The 22,242-nt window shown below is 34.2% G+C and overlaps 1 protein-coding gene across 1 annotated transcript in view; it reads left to right on the top strand.

The window, feature by feature from the left end:
* Positions 1 to 22,242, top strand: part of LOC147072911 (zwei Ig domain protein zig-8-like) — a 268,289-nt gene that overhangs the window by 5,508 nt on the left and 240,539 nt on the right. The window contains exon 2 of the mRNA XM_085945862.1: positions 11,885 to 12,369. Coding sequence (XP_085801988.1) covers positions 12,210 to 12,369 — 160 coding nt within the window. The 5' untranslated portion in view covers positions 11,885 to 12,209. The remainder of the gene's footprint in view (positions 1 to 11,884; positions 12,370 to 22,242) is intronic.

Raw genomic sequence — 22,242 nt, 5'->3', positions numbered from 1 at the left:
TAATGTAATGTAAAATCAGTCAAAGCATATTTGAGTGCACGGCGACTTGTCTTGGGTACTCTTGAGACACTCTCAGTCATAAAAAATACTGATGTTTCATAACAAAAATTAGGGTCCCGTGAACGTCTGGTTAAGACTGGGTTTGATTTGGTGGGGTCATTAACTTCAATGCCCCAGTTTTGGACTCCCCTTCATTTTAATCCACGTATTTACAGCATGATTAAGTCAAATAAGCAACATCGAGACTATTACGGCATACATTTGATTTAAAAAAAGAGTGATTCACATCTTTTTGGCACATGTGGTTTTATACGGCGCCGGCCACACAGCAAGAATTCAGCATTAGCGCAGATAAGTTTGTCAAAGCTTCGCGAATGTGCTATGACAAATGTATTATTTATTATAAGAAAAAAAAACAGTTTATCAATTTATTTATCATCACCAGGAGTGTGACTCATGATTAAGTAATTTTTAATTCAATGTATATAATACTTAAAAAGCCAAAATTGTCTATAATTCTTTGTCAACATCCAGATAGTAATAATTATATCACCACCACATAACCGGAAATTATAAATCATGCTTAATATTACGATTTTATTGATTTATAAAATTTTATTTAAAAATAATTTTATGAAAAATATTTCAATGGAATTTCAGTGAAACAGATAAAATTTCAGGGTTTCGAAACACTTCCTCTTATAAAAATAGTAAACGTCTAATTTAGTGCGTCGTGACGATACCTCAGGTTTTATTGAAAATTATAATAATTGCAAAATATATCACAATATTCCACATAGTTTGACTGGTGTCGTCCACTTCCATGGGACATTGTCTTATTGTCAATAATTGATGACAGCTGATGATATAATATTCCATTGAAGCGGACGAAACCGGTCAAACTATGTAGAATAAGCATTACATGTTGTGTTTTATTTTATTTAATACAATGTCTTTCTATAATGTTTGAGACTTTCGCGGTTATTTGTGATTGTCTCTTCTTTTCTCGATGTTTCGGGTTCGTTGCAGAGGCCATTCTCAAGAGACAATGTGTTGATGAAGTGTACTTTTAATAGTGCCCACCACCACCCGTCATATATGTACAACCGTGGATATGCACGGCCGCTTTCTATGACGCTTTAAACGTGTCTGAAAGAAGTGATTTTAAGTGCTCATTCCGTCCCGAGACGGAGCCGCACGGGACTGATGCTGAAACCATGCACCGTAGTGCTTAAAGAAGAAAGTTAAAAAAAAAAAATGTTTGTTTTTGGACTGGCTCTGCTGTCCGCTAACGTTAAGCGGTTTGTGTACCCGCATACTGTAGTAGGTGCATGCATGCGAACGCCGCTTCATTCTTATAGGGGCATACTTAGAATAACCATTATCTCGTGAGAATGGCATCTGCAATAAGCCCAAAACATCAGGATAGACGGAAGAATAACACGCGTTAAAAACCCAAAAGTCTATCAATATCAATAAAATCGTAAAATACATTATTCATTGAAATATGACAGCAATCTTTTCTCCTTTTCGAAATGATTGCATAATTAACCGTAAACCGAACCATTGGCTCTATTCTATACCTACTTATCGACCGCTAAAGTAGGTTTGTATCAAAGTATTAGCACTTATTGCAACAATTACAATGAGTTGGTTGTAATTGTTGCAATAAGTGCTATATTTTAACAGCACCTCTCTTGGTTGTGATAAAATTTAGAGCGAGATAGACAGTTTTGACTGTTCAGACGGCTAACTTATTGTAATAATTATAAAACCTCAATACAATAATATGTAATAAATACTATCACTATATCATTTTAGCGGTCGATAGTCGCCTTGTGTATAGTATAGACCCGCATGTCCACAAAGTGGTAACACGCCTTTATATGCGGAAGTTTTATTAAGAACTCTTTGATTGGCTTTGAAATTTTAAAACACTGCTGCATGAGAGTCTCCCATCCGTTACTAAGTCCCGTGTCTGGAAACTTGTACGTACGCAGTTCACCGTGTCACACTTCACCGTGAAATGTTGTATCGGAAATATACGGCCGTATATTAAAGACCGTCCAACCTCTTTGGGTAGTATAGTACCTACTAACATAAAATTCATGTCTAAATAAAACACGGTTTTTGAAAATAGCCGATATACTGGATTATTTGTTAATTTAGGTTAGGTTTTCATTCTTGAATTAATAAATTTTGCCAAAATCATCTATGCAAATTGAATTGATGTTCTTCTTATTCTTCTTCGGCCATACCCGCCCCTTAATTGGAGCATATGGACACCACGCGGCGCCTCCAAGAATCTCTGTCGCTCGTCAGTCTTCTTGATTTGTTCCAGGTCAAACCAGCATACCGTAGCTCCGCCGTATACACTCTATATATAGTATTTAGCGGCCTTCCAGGACGCCGGAATTTGGTCGACTTGAAGAACAGGCAAGCCAGGTTGAAATTCTCTTATGGCATCCGCAGCACGTGGCCGAGCCAGGTCCAACGTCGCCTCTTCATTCTCAGTGTGATAAGAGGCTGCTTGGTGCGTTCTATTTTCTCCTCGTTGCTCCTAAAGTCATACTATGCACACCCAGTATCCGTCTGTTTTCGAAGCTCACCATACGGTTGCTCTGAGCCTTCGTAAGGAGCCATGATTCACTACCGTAAAGCAATTGAAATTCATTACTAAAATTGGACACCGTATAGAATACGGTTATCTCTCTTCGATACGAAAGCACACGGCGAATTACTGTGCTATGGTGAAATGTTTTACGTACAATTTTACATGTAACTACTAAATCCACACAATTCCGTAAAAACTTTCATGATTTCAATTCGCATACCAATCGCATATTATGTATCTTGGCAACCACTGGATTGCCAATTTTATTCGGTGATTATCCTCTGCTAATAAGTGTAGGTATATTTTATCTACACTGAAATAATATTCTAAATTTTGAAACGGAGTAGTTGTTCCACACATTTTTTGAGCATCCAAGGCCATTTTTTATTTGTATTAAAAAGAAAGCTTATCGGAATATCTGAAAAAATGCTACAAAGAAGAAATCGTCAGGAAAATTTCTTCAGTGATATAAGATTTTATATTTTCTTATTCTTGCCAACGTTCATATAAATATAGTGAACTGCGTGTCATCAATTTGAAATTCAAATTGTTTCAAAAGAATTCACTATGCGATGCCAGAGTTTTTTTCCTCCTTATTAGCTTAGTAAAATTTGCAACACTTAAGTAGATATAAATCTACACTGATATGACAGTATGTAAGTATGGTAGTAGACGTATATGATGGAGAATGAGACGATTTGCCGTCACTGACTAGACGTCAGGGTAACTTGGTGATGGGACAATTGAGTGACGGGCATCTGGACGTCATACAGATGAATGAAAGTGGAATTTAATTTATATTATAAGACGCTTATACCTATACGTAGTAAAATTAATATACTCGTACTTCCATGGAAATTAATTATAAGTTTAGTATGACACGGTACAAAACCACATATTATGGTTTTCATCCACGGATGGTCTCTAATACCAGGGAAATTGTTAAAAATCTTTGAAAAATATGTTTTATATACTATTTTAACCACATTATTTTATAAAGCATGAGAATGTCTATGGTAGTATAAATGTCGCCAGAAAAAAATTGTTGTTCCGTTACTAAGGTTACCGATTATTAATGGAATACAACGAAGTAGGTACGTCCATAACATAACATTTTAATGATGTATGGGAAACTTCAAATGTTCATAAAGCTATCATGAATTAAACGTCAAAACACTTGCGTTGATCCTAATTTTAGTGAAGGAATTTTCAGTGAAAAGTTCAGCTCTAGAGCCTGCCGTTTCGGAGCCTTTGAATATCGGACAAATGGTCTGTTTCGTAGCAACCTCGGTCTTGGGCTGCTCCCGGGACATTCCCAGTCATAGATTAAATAGATGCCTCACATCGCCACTGTAGTGTCCCTTGATACGCTCGATTAAGACCGAGTGTGGTGCGGGCGGGTATGGTTTGGAGTGATTAACTTCAATGGCCTGTTTCGCAGTACAGTAGACTACCGATTATCCGGACTAATAGTGGGGAGAGGCGGCACGGATAATCCGAATTATGGTTTTATTCTTTTTAAAATATTACATTATACATTTCTAAGACAGACAATTTTCTTAAAATGTTCAATACTCATTATATAGGTATTAAGAATATCTGTGCACTCATGCACGGATAATCGGGAGATTTATAAAAGATTTTATAAAATACTCTTTATAAAAAAATATTTGTCAATGATCTTTGACAGTCTAATACCGGCAATGACATTAGTAATGGACAACGCACTCAGTACAGTAGCTAGCAAGTAAATTCGCACTTGTTAAGGTAGACGTCACGCAATTTCCATTGTGCGATATCACGCATCGGGAATTTATAGCAATAATATCACCTTTATTGTAATGGCGTTAGAACAGTGTTTCTAGTGTCAATTTTAATTTGAGCGAACCCGTTCGAACCGAACCATTCGGCAGACCGACAAAAAGCATCGGGAATATATAGCAATATCACCTTTATTTTAATGGCGTTAGAACAGATTATGCCATTCGGCAGACCCGACAAAAAAGTGTCATTTTTTTCCAGATGCTTCGTCCATTAAGACGATACATCAGTGAAGCGGCAAATAATTTTCAGCTATAGGTGCGACGAAATTTTGGACTCGCTGGCATTCGGAGAGCGAACGTCGAACTGGGCACACGTCAATTTGTTTCGTGATGGCAACGAGGGTATTAATTCTTAAATCGTGTAAAGATGAAGGAAATCGTGTAAAGGCGAAGGAAATAAGTTCATAGATGTCATTAATATGCATTTATTTTTTATAATTATCTATTGTAGGTGGCATCACAAAATAAAATATTAGTTATTCTTCCCAAGTACTTATACATGTAATAAACAATATTTTCTTGACATAATATATTAAAAACATTAGTGTGTCTTAATATTAACAAATGGTAATGCAAAAAAATAATTAATAAGGCGCGAAGAAATTTTGAACTCGCTGGCAATCGGAGAGCGAACGTCGAGATGTGAATACGTCAATTTGTTTCGTGATGGCGACGGGGGTATTAATTCTTAAATCGTGTAAAGATGACTAAAAACGTTACCCATTACTTGAAAAAGAAAACATGTCAATGAATATATTATTATTGTTACTAATAGAACAATAAACAGAAAATTAAATGGACGCATGTTGGATTTATATGACAAATTATATTTCGTTTGGCGAATGCGTTATTTGCACCCGCGACCCGCAATCCGCGCATCGCCTAGCCACGATCTATTTAGACCATGCCTCAACTGAGGTATAGCCTTAATGTCTTTGAATACCGGCATAAAACATCAGTCGTCACTTCAAAGATCATCATGACATGACATACAATATAATAAAATTATCATTTATTCAAGAATAATACCCACAACAAAAGGTAAAGCAATTTGTTCTGATGTACAAAGCGTAGCCCAAGTATACTACTGGTAGGTATATTATTATTTCGAAACGTCCTGCTCGAGATAAAAGCGACACAAGTCACAAACGCTGTTACCGTCTCATTGTAACGAATTGAAGACAAATTGATATGAATTTATTATAACAATATAACGGAGTTATATAAATTACAACAGCTTTATAGAGAGTATCATTATATTAGTATTGTACCGCAGGCATGTTCAACTTCAAGTAGGCCGTGATCTACCATTCCGGGTCTAGGACGATTCGGCGCCGGGACAACTGCTGGGGTTTTACACAAATTTTATAGGATTTTTAAAATTAATAATGCTGCCGAAGTGTGATATTATTGGCTGCTTATCTACTCATCGTAACGGATTGCCTTTTTATGGGTTTATGGATTCTAATAAGATGCATTTGGAATCAAGTATGATGTGTTAAAAATATTTTGCAGTACTATTTAATGAAATTTGACAGTTCGTCGTTAATGCGGCCATGACTGGCAGTATTAAAAAACACATCACGCTGTGGGATAATTAACTACCTGAATACGAAATTATCGAATTTATTACTTTTTAAAATTGATTTTCGAGTTAAGGGCCCACATGCCCAACGTATTTTTAAAGCATTAGCCAGAACATTCCTTAAACGTTGTAGATAATCTCTTTTTATAATTTTGAAGCCTTATTATCCCTTATATTTATTTTAAACATTATTTGATGACTGCATAAAGTATTTTTATTACATAAAATAGTTTTCTTTTAAACCTCTCGATCTAATGTTTTAGAATATAGTCATATTTCAGTACATCCATGTGCAGTGGTGTTAGGATTTTTTAGATTTATTAATTTTTAAACGCATTTATAAAACCATTATTTAAATTTATGTTGACATTGTTAAAGTGAAAGATTTACGATAAAAAATATATTTATAATCTCTGTAATCCCAAATTTGACAAGAATTAGGCATTTTATTATTCAAAAGATGGTCACGATTAACACATTTGAAGATAATTCTAAAAATACTGAATATAAGCCATGTCTTTAACGATTCAAATGAGATAAAACAATCTACGAATAATGATTGTTTTATAATAATTATTGACCTAAGAATAAGGTAGTATTTTTTTGAAAAACCGGAGCGCTCAATAATTTGCCGAAAATATTAACATAGTAAGTACATAAGTTATCTCGTTTTATATATACTTTATAAAAAAATATGTGTCTTTGATTTTTTTGTTATATAGCTTATCTAGTTCAGATGGTCATATTATTTTTTCCACGAGTCGCAGTGATAATATTTTGGAGATGTCATCAATCGGAACGGCGCTCCGGTGCGTTCCGGTCCATTTCGAGTCCTGGAAATACGCCATTTGTATTAGCATTTCCCATTGGTTAAGCTACAACATACGGCAGTTGCCATAAATTGACAAACTATAACTGAAGTAGGGAGTAAAATCATGTTATCACGCGTGTTGAAACATGTTCCTAACCGAAAAAAAAAATCGTTTTTTTATCGTAAATATTCATCTCTCTCCGTAAGCAAACAGTAGAGTAGCCGTCACGTAACCATGTCATTTAAAATAGATTTTTTTAAATTAAAACGTGATTAAACCAATCAAGTGCTTGGAATTTACTACTACAATTATACGTTTGCGTATACACACAAAACCTTGTCACTGTGTACAATGGCAAGGTTACGTGGAGGATACTCTACGCCATTTACTCGGATTGCGTGTAGTTATGCTAACCTACCGAACGTCTTCTTAAGAGAATGGGACTCAAACCTGTGATATAATAATCATAAAGGCATCGTGGCAACGTTTTCATGTTACTTAAACTTAAATTTCATACAATTTTATGAGAAGGCAATAAAAATAATAAACTTTCAGAAATCAACATGTGGGTATGTATGTCGATATTGATTTATAAATGCAGTAAATAAAAAAATGACTAAAAACTAATTGAATTAATAACTTTTGGCAGAAAATCGTTAATTGGGCAGTAAAAATAGCGTTAAGTCAACTAAAGAGAATTCACACAAAAACGCTAAAATTAAAAATGTAAATATTTTATGATTGTAACTATAAATGCAACGCATTTTATGGGTGTGATCTTTTTCTTCGTTATGCAATCAGTAAAGTGTGTCGTCATTGTGATTGGATTAGAGATTAGATTTAAATACTGACTGCTGCATTTTCGTCACCTAATCGGGTATTAATCTAGTGAATCGAGTCAATAAAAAAGCCTAACCCACAGAGAAAGCATTTCGTTTAGTAATAAACAAGTTTTTTATAGTTAAAATTCGGACACAGTCGTTGCATTGATGTATCATGTAATTAGAACTCTCAAGTTTCTATGTTCACATATCGCTGGGTCACAAATTTAATCCGTTACTTAGGTGTAGTATATAGATTCCATGTGCGATCTTTAAGACATTCTATCACTTGCAAGTATTTTTACGTCTTCTCAGATCATGTTAGAGTCCAGTACTATTGTATACACAATAATAATTATGTATAGTATAAAACAGGGATGGCGAACCTTTTAACGTACGCGTGCCAAAATTTCACAAATAATATTTTTCGACTGTCTAACATGCCAAGCAGTTTTTTTTATGGCGATTTTTATTTTATTTTTCTAAAAAATTAGTTTTTAACAGTTCTATTAAAAAAGGTTTAAAAATTACAATTGAGTTATTGATATTCTATCTTTCACCATATTTGTAGCCGAAGGCATATCTTTTATTCTTTGAATATTTTTTTCCTTGTTTTCAAATTCGAACCACTCTTATTTCATAATATTATTTATTCTCCATCACTGAGCGGTTTTCCATTTTTAGAGATACTGTTTGAGGTAAAATAACAAGCAGTTATTATATTTGAGTGACTGCTGATAATTAATTTCATAAGGTTTGTTGATTGTATATTTTTAATTTTAATTCCCCGAACCTAAGGATCGACCTATGCCATTGTATACTTATGTTAAACGTAATAATTACTCTTTAAAATAATTTGCCTGTAATTCTTTATACAATGCGCTTTGTCATTATTTATGGATGTATTTCGTCGTTTCCGTTTGCGCATCGATTGGTAGGTACAGTGGCGCACCCAGGGGGTGGGCCAGGGGGCCCTGGCACCCCCCAAAATAAAAATTATCAGAATGTAATTCACCAGCACATTTATAGAAAAATTTCTTAGATTTTAATTTCTAACACAAAAATTTCGAAAATGTCGGGTTTTTTTAGAAACCCAATCCCTAATGGAACTGTCAAAAAATTCTCGGTGTCCACTCGAATTCCGGACTGGTGTACACCGAGTACAATAGACAAAAGACCGATCAACGAGAAATTAGGCTGTATTGTGTTGTAGCTCTTGAGTCTAGACCAGTGCTTCTCAAACTTTTTCATACCACGGGCCCCCGAAATCAGAAAATAAAAATTCAAGGCTCACCTCCCCAAAAATTTTAGTCTTTAGTGACCAACAGTCAGTGGCGCACCCAGGGGGGGGGACAAGGGGCCCTGGCACCCCCATTTTAAAACATTTTAAACTTTTACCAAACTTTAACAAACCCCCGTTTTAAACATTGAAATCGAAAGCCAATAAACTATACCTTTGGGCTTAGACAAATAAAAATTTCTTAGATTTTAATTTCTAACACAAAATTTCGAAATACTAATGTCGGGTTTTTTTAGAAACCCAATCCCTAATGGAACTGTCAAAAAATTCTCCGTGTCCACCCGAATTCCGGAGTGGTGTAGGTCATAGCTTGGGAGGGCTGACAGGGCTCTAGCCTGGAGGCCCGGGTTATGGGGGGCCCGGCGTGTCGGGTTGACCAGATAAGTGAGATAAACACACATCATAAATTAACTTTAATAGTATAAAAAGTCGCCTGCGGCGCTATTATTCTTCATGGCCATGACCATTTTCAATTACTTATATAATTGTGCAATATATTTTTTGATTATTATGTGTCGATACTCGACAGCTCCATTATTAAAGTAGATGTATTAAAAATCGCCAATAATTCACCGTATAAGTACCCTTAATTTGAACTAAAACACAATTTGGAAAACGTTAATTTAGTGTTTCACACTGCCTTTAATCTTAGCGGTAGGTAGGGGGGCCACCAAATATCCTAGCCTGAGGGCCCGTTTCAGGATGTTAGGACCATGGTGTAGGTACACCGAGTGCAATAGACAAAAGACCGATAAACGAGAAATTAGGCTGTGAAGAAGAAAAAGAGCCTATGGGACTAATTTACATTCTCCTCCTTGGGCCCCCCCCAATATTATATCCTGGGTGCGCCACTGGGTAGGTACATAAACATAATATGAAAAACCGAAGAAAATACGCATGGCTATGTCGTCATTATTTATTAATATTATATATAAGTACCTAAGTACCTACTTACTTAAGTGGGTATATATTTATTTGTAAAACTTTTTATAAAAAAAAACATTTTTTAAATATATATAAAATAGTTATTTTTCTTTTCGCTTCAAAATGAAATATTCGCGTGCCATGCAAAATCGTCTCGCGTGCCACTGGTGGCACGCGTGCCATAGGCTCCCCATCCCTGGTATATAGTATTTAGAGGCATTATAAGACGCCGAAAAGTGAGTTGACCTGAAGAAAAGGCAAGCGAGTTTGAGACTCTCCTGAGACAAGCGTATCAACATGTTTTCATTACGACAAACTATTTAACAAATTTTAAATGCGTAATTATAAATTATAATTTTACATTTAATTTTGTGAATAAAAATGCTTTTATCAGAGATAACCAGTTTTGGAGGTTGGGTTATCTTTTATTTTGATAAATACTTTGAATTTTAATTATTGTGACTAGTTTGTTAATGAATGAAGGTCTCCAGAATTAACTAACTACACGAATAACTTTACTGATTATTAATTTAAATTTAAAACCAACGAATATTATTATTTTATACTAATCCGAAGACCATGCATTGAATCGATAATTGTGAGCGGCTAAGTGCTTCATAAATAAAACTTAATAAACTTTGTATACTTTGACATAGCATCATAATCTGTTAATAGTCCAGGTGTAGTCCGTATAGAGATTGTAATTTATCTACTTGACACAATTATTTACATGAAAGTTATGGTGTCAGGCCAGGAAGTGGTCGTGGATCACACTCCTCGCCTCTGTAACTTGGTCCTTGGTGGGCACTGGGCACAAGGTTTATTTTGTGATTCGTTTAGTTGAAACCACAGTATACACGAAAATGAATGGTGACTTGTCAAGATATCGCTACTTCCACTCTTCACCACCGTAACTTTGTACTTAATGGGCATCGCACGCGCACCTCGGATTAACCTGCATAATACATAACATTATGACATAGGTACACAGTTTGTTTTGTGATTCGTCTATCTATCTAAGACAATAGCATATACGAAAACTAATGGTGGCAGCGCCGAAATTGGTCGTGGACCCAACTGTGCCATTCGTTATTTTTTCGTATTTTATGACCACAGAACAGGTTAATAAGATTCAATGAGAAAGCCAGTTGCCATATACCAAGACTTAGAAGCCAGGTTATTGTTTACTGACAGTCATGTATATATTATGATTATTAATATGTACGACATACAAATCCCGCTGAGCAGTGACGTCCCGTGGGGGGTATTTAGATTGATCGTCGCTTGGGGTGGCAGTTATTCGAAGGGCGGAAAATCGAGGAGAATCATTAGGTATATGTAGAAATAGCTACCTAAACTTAATATGTAATAACGGAAATATCTTTCCATTAAAATAACAGCTCACTGGTTGGAAACAAAACGTATTAATTAACATACAAGGTTCAACAGGACTGTAACTTTTTCCGGGTTTGCGATGTCTAGCTTACTTCCGTTTACTTTACTTTTTTTATCCAAAAATATTTTTGTAAAAAAAGTTTTGAAAGTGAAGGTGTATTTTTAAATACATCTGAAACCGTGGACTCGCAATATTGTCTATTGAAGCAGAGATGACATTTAAATAAAATAAAATTTAGTAGTACTTAATTATATTTTGTTAGTAATGTATCCATACAACACATTTCTTAGATATTGGAGTCGTGAAAGAATGATAAAAAACACTGTGTAAAAAATGGGGGCGATTTTGGCCTTGCCTGGGGGCGGCATTTTGTCTAGGGACGTCACTGCCTCTGAGTATACTTAGATATTACCAATATTGAATGCGCATTGCGTTTACTTGAGAAACTTTAATTCATATTAGGATATAGACTAACTATTGAAAATATCATATTGTTTAATACGTATTATGCCTTCATAGAGTCTTACGCAGAAGGCAATCCGCTACCCTTATTTTGTGTTCCCTTTATAAGTTTATAGCTTAACAAATATTGTTTGTTTTTAAAACTAGATAATAACACTAACATAGGCGGGTAATGTGTTTTTACATGGAATCCAGATGTTTAAATGGCTTTCTCTGACAATGAATAAGTGAGTGACTAAACGATAAAATTGATAAACACGAGTATTTATAATAAATAATAAATTTAAAATAAAACACAGTATAAATAATACTAGATAACCGGTTCTTTACAAACTCAAACAATGTGTATACAGTGTGTTTAAAAAATAAACCGACTCGACTCGAGATAAACGGCTAAAGTAACCGCTGTTATAATTTGTATAGAAGTGCAGTTCAGTGCATTGTTTTGTATACAGTCTCGGCTTACTTCGACATGGGTGGTGCAAAGTTCTTTTGTGGGGGTAGTTCATCCCGGACGCATGGGGGTAAAGCGGTTTTGGATTACTTCACAGTAGCTGGTGGTCCTTTCCTGAGCAATAATCGGATTGTTGGAATAATCGTGATGCTGTTGGTTATCCATCCAGCTTTTACAGGTGAGCAATATAAATTTAATTATCTTATTTTATAATCAACTATTTCAAATGACATTTTTTTATTTAAACTTTTCCGTTCTTTGGTGTCAAGGCAAAAATTAATTATTTATGTTGTTAAAAAATGATAAAAAAAAATATGCTTATTGTCATATTTTGAACCTTGCACTGTAACATAATACCCCGTTTACACGTGCATGGATTTAATGCTGTCAGCGCGTATTATCGCGGCCATAACAAGAAAATGCACATGTAAACATGTATTATCAATTCAGCGCTCGAAATGGAATAGTATACGAACCGAAGCGCTCGATAATTTTACGAAAATATTAACATAGTTATCTAATTGCATGGATATTTTGTAAAAAATAAGTTTGTTATATTTTTACATTGTATGGAAAATCTAGCTCAGACGGTCAAATTAATATGTCCACGAGACGGAGCGATAATTTTAGGAATTTTACGTACCGGAACGGCGCTCCGGTGCGCTCTGGTCCATTTAGAGCCCTGATTATTATGCAAGTTCCAAGATTCCATCCATGCATACCTCAAAAAAGTTCGGGAGCTTCTGAATTTTCACGCGACAGTTGGGAATAATTGATCTATAATCTGCGCCTGCGCAGTAGAACGATAGTGGTGGACCTGCTGGTAAAAAACGAATTACACCGCGCTTTGCACCTCATTTTGCGATTTTCACGACCTGTCAAATAGTACCTATTATAAAATGACAACATGGCGTCTCGCTTACTCTTGAAGAATGAGATTGGCGAGACAGTCAGCACTTTTACGTGTAAACAGTTATTATTTCGATAGTTTAAAGAATTTAGGCCTCATTATTGAACATACGTTTAGATTTTACTTATCACTACTAATTCGAGTGCTTAAAGTCAGACAACGTTATCTACAAAAAAGTGTTTTTTTTTTTTTTTTGAGATAACGTTATTTTACATTTACGGCTACATGATAGTCAAACAACGTTATGTCAATCTTTTCTAATTTCTTCTTATGCAAGATAAATGTACAATACACAATAAATTATAAAATATTAACATTAGGTTTTAAATAAACATTTCTCTTGTTGAGTTACAATAATCTAAAATAACGATTTTTGGCTCTCCTGTAAAGTTGCACTTTTGTAGATAGTGTTGTTTGACACTAAGCCCTCGAATTCTACTAGACATTATTTTATACTGTCAAAAAGCTTTCGAACAGGAAATCCGGTTTTAGTATGGGGGATGAAAAGTTTTAGACATGTTAGTATTCGACTGAATGCAAATAATAATTATGCACATGTAGATATCGACAAAGATTGGGGATGCCGTATGTAATTTCGCGCTTTGATTGTGCACGGTTCATTTATAACCGGCTCGGTGAGGTTAGGCGTGCAGAAAAGTTATTTTCTATTTCGCGGTCGGGAACTCGGCGAGTTGGAATTTTCAAAATTGATTTATTCCAAGTAACAGAAGGTTTGTTTTCAATAAAATAATTTTACAGCCACGTTCGATGTGCGCCGCGGTCGTAACGATCGGAATTTTTGTTCATTCTGCTCTTTACTCCAGAGATTTTCGGTAATAAATAAATTAATATACACTTCAAGTTATTTCGATTACTCTGGAGAGGGAAGAAAACATTTCGAGTTTTAATAATTAGGTAATTTAGGAGTGCCTAACTAAAGTGATTTCACTTAGGTATTTTTCAGAAAGCTTTTCCATCATTAATTGATTTAAAAGACGGATTTCTTTAAGAGGAAACTTTCTGAATAATCTTTGGAGAAATGGCAGTTGGAGATGGAGATATAATGAGGGGCTCGCTTTATCAGGGTGGAAAGATCTTGTGGCATAGTAAATATCATGCTGGTATTACTACCAGCAAAGACTTGAGAGTGGGCCTATCATTTGAATCATCAGTTGAAGTACGGCCTTATGGTGGAGAGGGTACAGAAGAAATTTTTGAGACTCCTTTACTTTCGGCTGTATGGATAATATTATCCATTGCTCTATCTGACTGACTTTCTATTAGATATGCTTAGATACTGTAGCTTAAAATTTAGAAGGGATCTTTATTTAGCTACATATTTTTTCCGACTTATACGCGTCGGAAACTCTGCCATTCTTGGTGGTATTGGCTTGTGTGTCTCTGATAATTATCATAGGAATCGAGGGCATCCGTTGTTTGTTCTCCCAAGGTGCAGAATTAACTTGCCATTAGTGATGCCAATTGGAAGGGCAATAACCATGTTTAATGAAATCGCTACGGAGATTGATATATTCCACTTACGTAAGTGTGAGTTTAGGTGGACGCTATTATTAAGTTTTTAAGGCAGAGTCTATCAATAGTTCACTCCGTGTGCTTCCATCTATTTTTATTTAAGTATGTTATTTTATTACTTATTGTATTATTTACTCACATTGTACTGTATTATATTTCAAAAATTGTAAACACTTATTTTATGTCATGTCGTGAACGCTTTGAATTTATAATTTGTTATGTTCATTATTATGTAAAATAAATAAATTTGAATTTGAATTTGAAAAGTGGTGTGACCCTGAGTGGAAGATAATTACACAAAGACACAGGATACATCCAAAGCTGACATGGCCACTATATGATGCGAGCTTTAAGGCCACACCTTAGTTGAGACACAGTCTAAAAAGATCGTCGCTAGGCGGTGCGCGGATTGCGGGTCGCGGGTGCAAATGAGGCATGTCAAACCAAATATAATTTGTCATATAAATCCAACATGTGTCCATTTAATGTTCTGTTTATTGTTTTATCAGTAACAATAATAATATATTCATTGACATGTTTTCTTTTTAGAGTAAATGGGTAACGTTTTAAGTCATCTTTACACGATTTAAGAATTATTACGGCCGTCGCCACCACGAAGCAAAATGACGTGTTTACAGCTTTACATTCTCTCTCTGAATGGGAGCGAGTGCAAAATTTCGTCGCGCCTATGGTTGAAAATTATTTGCCGTTTCACTGATGAATCACCTTAAGGATGTTCGCCAAAGTAACTGAAATGGGGCAATACTGGATCGTTCGGTATGGAAAAGCATCCGGTTAAAGGCTTGAATTTAAAATAGGGTTATTTTTATCCAAATGGAGATTATAATCGGATGCATTTAGAATCAAGTAAGACTTTCGTAGACGCACAAATGTTGATATAAACGTATCACTGTAGAGAATTGATAGTTTTTACATATAAAAATACCTAGTCGGAATGGAATCGAATCGAGCATTATTATAATATATACCACGGTGCATCCAAAAATGCAGATAATTTGACCTAAAATCTAAATCGATACAATGCTAGTTTTCTTCGTGTTGATTTAAAACCCTATGCGATACAGATTATGAATGCTGACACGCAAGGCCTGTGTCAGTGGAACTCATGAATGCAACCTTCTGAGGCATCCGATCCACACTTCCTCAAAAATTATAATTTGGTCGATCCGGCAGCCCACATTTTTAGGCCGTTTTCTACCTCTTGGATCCCATACGATGACTACTAGATTTGTCCAGCGATATTTATTATGCGTATTGCAAATTGCAATTTGAATATCAGGTTTTTAGCAAACGTGCTGATAATGAAAATAACACGTTAAATAATGGTTTTTTTAAGAATGGGAATAATATACTTAATATTGTAATTTATTTTATTAAGAATTTTTATTTACAATTTATTTAGATTGTTGATTATTTAATTGGAATGCACATTGTTACAGAAAAGAATTTAAATATTAAAATAACTTTATTATTATTTATAAGTAAATATTATAATATTATATTATAATATATTTTTTTAGATGTCTCTACGCGTCTATAGATATATCTATTCTGTTTGTTACTAATTAAAATAAAAATAAATGAACCAGCTGAGGAAAAATAACTTAGATCAAATTGGAAATCATTCGTCTATCCTAATTTATTGCTAATTTGAATTCACCTTGAATTCACGCTTATGAGATCGCTTTGAAAAAATCCTGGAAGATTCTTTGTATCGCAAGACGGTAGTACCTAATTCGTATAAATGTTTAAAAATCAGAAATATTTTATTCATTGGCTTTAATTTAGTCCGGTGTGGATATTGGCCGCTTCAAGAGATTTTGTAACATTTTATTTTACGAGAAATGGATATTAGCCTCATAGTTAGTTCATGCTCTAGAACAGCGCTGTCCAACTTCTTTTAGGGCGCGGGCCATTTTTTCTTTAGCAAACATTTCGGGGCCAAAGAGGATAGGTAAACGAAAAGTCAGTTAATGTCAATTCAAAAGTTATCTTTTTATACAAAAAAAAACAAAAATTACACATTACTAGAAATAATAAAAACAATAAAATAAGACGCATGCGGCGAGTTCTGATGTGCGAGCCCTCGTAGCCGGCTCGCACATCACAACTCGCCTCGTGTGCCTAACCGCCATAAATCAAAGCTTCCGAGAACGGGCAGGCGGTGTTCCTTGATAAAACCTCGCACATCTGCCTAGCGATATCGACATTCGCCGCATCAGAGAGTCTCTCATCTGCCATTTTTATTGTGTTGATTGTATGAACAATCGTCAAACGCGGTGACCAGCGATGAGCGAGCAATAACAGTGTAGACAGAGATAGAGACAGAAATGGCCGATGGCCGCGGGCTGTGCGCTTGCGCGTAGTCGACTTTTTTTAGATACGACATGTAGGCTGTATTAGAGGGCTCGCACATCAGAACTCGCCGCATGCGTCTTACGACGAATTCGTCGATGTGACGTCATCGTAAACCAAGAAACAAACGTTATCAAATGGAGCTTCGCAGATTGGCCGATGCAACTGCAACGCGAGACGATCCGCAGATGCAACATGTCGCATGTCATACAGCCTGCATGTTGGATCTAAATAAAGTCGACTCCGCGCAAGCGCACAGCTGCACAAACGGCCATTTCTCTCCAGACTGTCGCCGCGTTCGGAGCAGCACGATGCGGCGAATGTCGATATCGCTAGGCAGATGTGCGAGGTTTTATCAAGGAACACCGCCTGCCCGTTCTCGGAAGCTTTGATTTATGGCGGTTAGGCACACGAGGCGAGTTGTGATGTGCGAGCCGGCTTAAATTCGACATGTTGGATCTGCGGATCGTCTTGCGTTGCAGTTGCAACGGCCAATCTGCGAAGCTCCATTTGATAACGTTTGTTGCTTGGTTTACGATGACGTCACATCGACGAATTCGTCGTAAGACGCATGCGGCGAGTTCTGATGTGCGAGCCCTCTTAGTTGTAGATTTCCCATTGAACAAAATGGCACATTATACTGAGCTTCTGACCTATTAGAAGTTATTACGATAGTATTGTGTAAATGTATATTTAAATTATATATTTTTGACATTATGGGTTACAATCAGTAGAAAAAGTTTTGTTTGAGTTCGCATATATGTTGATAATCCCATTAAATCTTAAATATTATTATGATATTATATTTGTTGAGAACAGAATGTAAATTCGTCTCGTACATGTTACCTGGGGCGGGGAAAAAAATCTTAGCTCCCCATATAGGTAGTTATGTTTTTAAGTACGAGTATTTTAATTGTTTTGTTTTAAATTTTATTAGAATATATAATTACTATAAGCTTTTGGCTATTGCTGCTACGTGTACTTATACCAGAATCTCATAATGCATAGAGCTTGCGTACGGACGCAGTGCTTTTGATGTGTGGTATATTTTGCTATGCTAACTGATTTCTCTACGTATTCAAAGTGACGACATTTCCTCGAAAATGCACCGTAATGAAATTTGAATCACAATGTCCCTACGCTAAACTCAAATCGTTGGTATAATTTTATTCTTATGATTGAGTATTTAGGATCGATCAGAAGTTTTGGTTTGAAATAATAATATGCCAAGTTTAGTCACGTACATGACAAATGTAAGCTAAAACGTATTTAATCGATTTAAACCGGATCGCAGTTCATATTTATTAAAACTGCAATAATTGATATTAAATTTTCTTCTACATTATATCTGTCTGTATCTTAGAGCTGAAACTACGGAAGTCACATTTTTATCATTTTACAACGTTTTTATTAGCTCGTATTCTTATTTATTTTGTCCGGTGGTTGTTTATCCAGTACAAATCTTGTAATCGATTTTTAACTAACTTCCCGACTAACTAGACATTTGAAACTTTTAGAATATATCAAAACACGATGCCAATGCATTCTTTTAACACTTTTAGCCATCTTTAAGTAGAATTGAATTCATTTTCAGTTAATTCTGTTTTGTATGAAAAGTTAAAAAAGTAAAACACTATTATTGGTCGCTAAGGGGGTGGTCCTAGCAACTTAATTATTAATATATACGTGCGTTACTATGGAAATCAAAATGACATGTCAGTATTCTATAATTGTTTGTTTGTTGCAAAATTGCAAAAAAATGATTTGTTGACAATTGCCTTATTTGTCCTAAATTAGTCATACATAGAATTGTCAAGTTTATATTATGATTCAACAGAAAATTTAAAAACGTTTTGTATATAAAAAGATTTTTTTATCTTGTTATTATTTTGAGTTAAGTATGAAGAATTAAATGTGTACCTACTCACATTCTCTTAATGCTGAAAATTTTGGAGTCCAAAGTCACGACATGGTATTCAAAATACTTACTTAGTTCTATATCGACGGTAATTCAATTATTATACTTTAGAGCTGAAAGAGTGGATATCCAATTTGAGAGCATACTTCAGTGAAACGGCAAATAATTTTCAGGAATAGGTGGGACGTAATTTTGCATGCGTTGCCAGTCTGAGAGCGATACTCCACCTGTGAGCACGTTAATTTGCTTTGTGATGGGGTCGGAGGAATTAATTCTTAAATCGTGTAAAGATGACTAAAAAATGTTACGTATTTACTCGAAAAACAAAACATGTCAATGAATATATTATTATTATTACTTCAATAACAATAAACATAACATTAAATGGACGCATGTTGAATTTTTATGACACATTATGTTTCGATCGTTTGCACAATCTGTGCGTCACGTAGTCACGATAGTTTTAGACCGTGCCTCAGCTGAAGTATAGCCTTAAGTAACGTTTTCTTTGCTATAGATAGCACGAAAGCAAAAATGCGAAAGTCCATCATACGGATTTTTAGTCCGAACGCGAGTGAGTATTTTAACTAGATTATAATTAACTACGTTAATACTGCTCTCCTGCAAAATATTGAATTTGTGACATCCAGACTTTTAGCTCTATGGTACAGATATTGATTATAATATATAAAATTACCGCGTTTTAAATTGACCTATTGCTGCATTCTCTCTTGATAATTTTTGTCATTCAACTGTCTGAACGTTGAACAAGACTATATAAAAAAAATATAAATATTATATGCTCTTTTTAATACCACAATTAAACTTAGTAATAGAAGTGAAACAATCACAAACACCCAGTCTTTGAGAAAATCACTTAAATACATTGTGTCCTCGCGGGAAGTCTAGCCCGGAGCTCCCGGATAAAAGGGCAGCGCCTTACGCACCGCACTACGAGAGCCAATTTAAGTTGAATCAATAGTCGTAATCAAAATTGTTTATTGTAGTGTACATATACAAAATGTATTTATTAGCTAGTGCGTCCCCGTAATTTCTGATATTTTAAGTGATCAACTAAAGAAAATATTATTTATTTTTTTATTACGAATAATTCACAAGAATTAAAAATAAAACATTCGTTTATTAAACATATACAATTTGAAAACACTGTAATAACCACTAGAAACAATCTTTATCAAAAAATACGACACCCAGCAGGATTCGAACCTGAGCCCTCCGAGATTCACGCTTATGCGCACTAACCATTAAGCTATATAATATGATTTATAATGTTGAGCTTTTTTTACACTTTTTACAACACTGATACGCCTCTGTCTGAAAATACATCAAATGATATTCATTTGTATTAATATGTAGTAAATAAACAGATTATTAATGTAAAAAATATTTAAAAAATATAATAACATCATGTTCATCCAGAGCCGGAGTGCAAAATTATGAAGTGGCAATGCGTTTCAATAAAAAAATAGTGAGTATGTTTAATTATTAGCAAGTGCATGTACGATATAACAAAAATTTTCAGTGATTGTGACACCGGTTTATAATTAAAGTTTGATTTAAAATATAAAAGCCGATTGTAAATAAGTAACGCAATTTAGAAAGCGCTTCAGAGAGTATTATACCAACTAATAGTTCACTTGAAAACGCTTTAAAAAACCACATTTTATTTATATTACCTACAGCAAATTATTGAACGTTTTAAAAATAATAAGAAATGAATAAATCCCTGGCAGTGGTGTATCAGCTTTATATTTATAGAATTATTTCAATTTAAAAAATGGTTGTTTAAATTAAACAAAATAGTGTTATAAAAAAGGATTTCAAAGGAATTCCAAATACTCACATATGGAAGGTAGCTTTGTTGAATAAATAACCAAGTACTCAATGCTATAACTATGGAATTTTGTCTGTTAATCCTAATGAAAAATATATGTTTTATTATTTATTTTGTATTTGAGGTAGATGTTTAATAAAAAGTCTAAAGGGTATTTCTTTTAATATTGTTCAACAAAAATATTTTTCATTATTTGATCTCTAAACAAACAGACTACAGTGAAATAAATTATTTCTTTGTTATGCTATATTATTCTCCCCCTTTTAAATGCAACTCAAAGTCACTTGGTTTGTTTAAGTAAAATCCATTTACACTTCAAAGACACTAAGCGACATATGGCGGAAAAATACCAATATGATTAAAACGTTAGAAACAGGATATTTAATTTTTTTTTTGTAATATAAGGAAATTTTTCTACAAATGAGACATATTTTTTTTTACAGAAAACTTTTTGTTAACGGCCCACATGTACACACAACGTAGGTCAAAACGGAGATTTTATGGTATTTTCAAAGCATTAGCCTGAACATTCCTTAAGCGATTTAGATAATCTATTTATAAAATTTTGAAGCCTTATTATTCTTTATATTTATTTTAAAAATGTGATGACTGCATAAAGTATTTTTATTATATAAAATAGTATTCTTTTAAACCTCTCGATCTAATGTTTTAGAATATAGTCATATTTCAGTACATCCATGTGCAGTGGTGTTAAGATTTTTTAGATTTATTAAATTTTAAACGCATTTATAAAACCATTAGTAAAATTTATGTTGACATTATTCTAGTGTAATATTTATGATAAAAAATATATTTATAATCTCAGTGATCCCAAATTTGACAAGAATTAGGCATTTTATTATTCAAAAAATGGGCACGATTAACATATTTGAAAATAATTCTAAAGATACTGATTATAAGCTATGTTTTTGACCATTCAAATGTGATAAACATTCTACGAATAATGGTTGTTTTATAATAATTATTGACCTAAGAATAAGGTAGTACTGCCATGATGGCGATACCGCTTTCCGTTAAAAATTTAACTAGTTTTTGATGTACTTACCTACAATATTATTAGTGTTGATAGTTGAAAGATTCCATCCAAAACAGAATATTTAAAGCATGCACAAAATTACTCGGTTTTAAAAAGCAGAATTACTTTAAGTTGAAGAGAACTCGAAAATAAAAGTGGACAAGACATGTAGACATAACTTTTCGCAAATATCGAAGACGGAATTAGATTATTTCAATACATCGAGAAAGAAAGACAGCCCAAAAACTAAATACAAAAAAATTCGATATTCCGAAATACTGTAGGTACAAAAATTTAATAATAATTATTGTAGGTCGAATATTTACTTAAATTTTACAGTATTCTTGAGATTTAACGTAGATTAAAAACCACTTATACAAATGAGCCGTTTAAAATTTAAATAATATTCTTTTTAACCTTTAA

This window comes from Rhyacophila brunnea, unplaced genomic scaffold, assembly GCF_057557595.1.
Source record: "Rhyacophila brunnea isolate RB1 unplaced genomic scaffold, BYU_Rbru_1.0 scaffold_19, whole genome shotgun sequence".
NCBI classification, from domain to species: domain Eukaryota; kingdom Metazoa; phylum Arthropoda; class Insecta; order Trichoptera; family Rhyacophilidae; genus Rhyacophila; species Rhyacophila brunnea.
The sequence above is the reverse complement of the archived record's forward strand: the minus strand, read 5'-3'. Positions and strand labels throughout refer to the sequence as shown.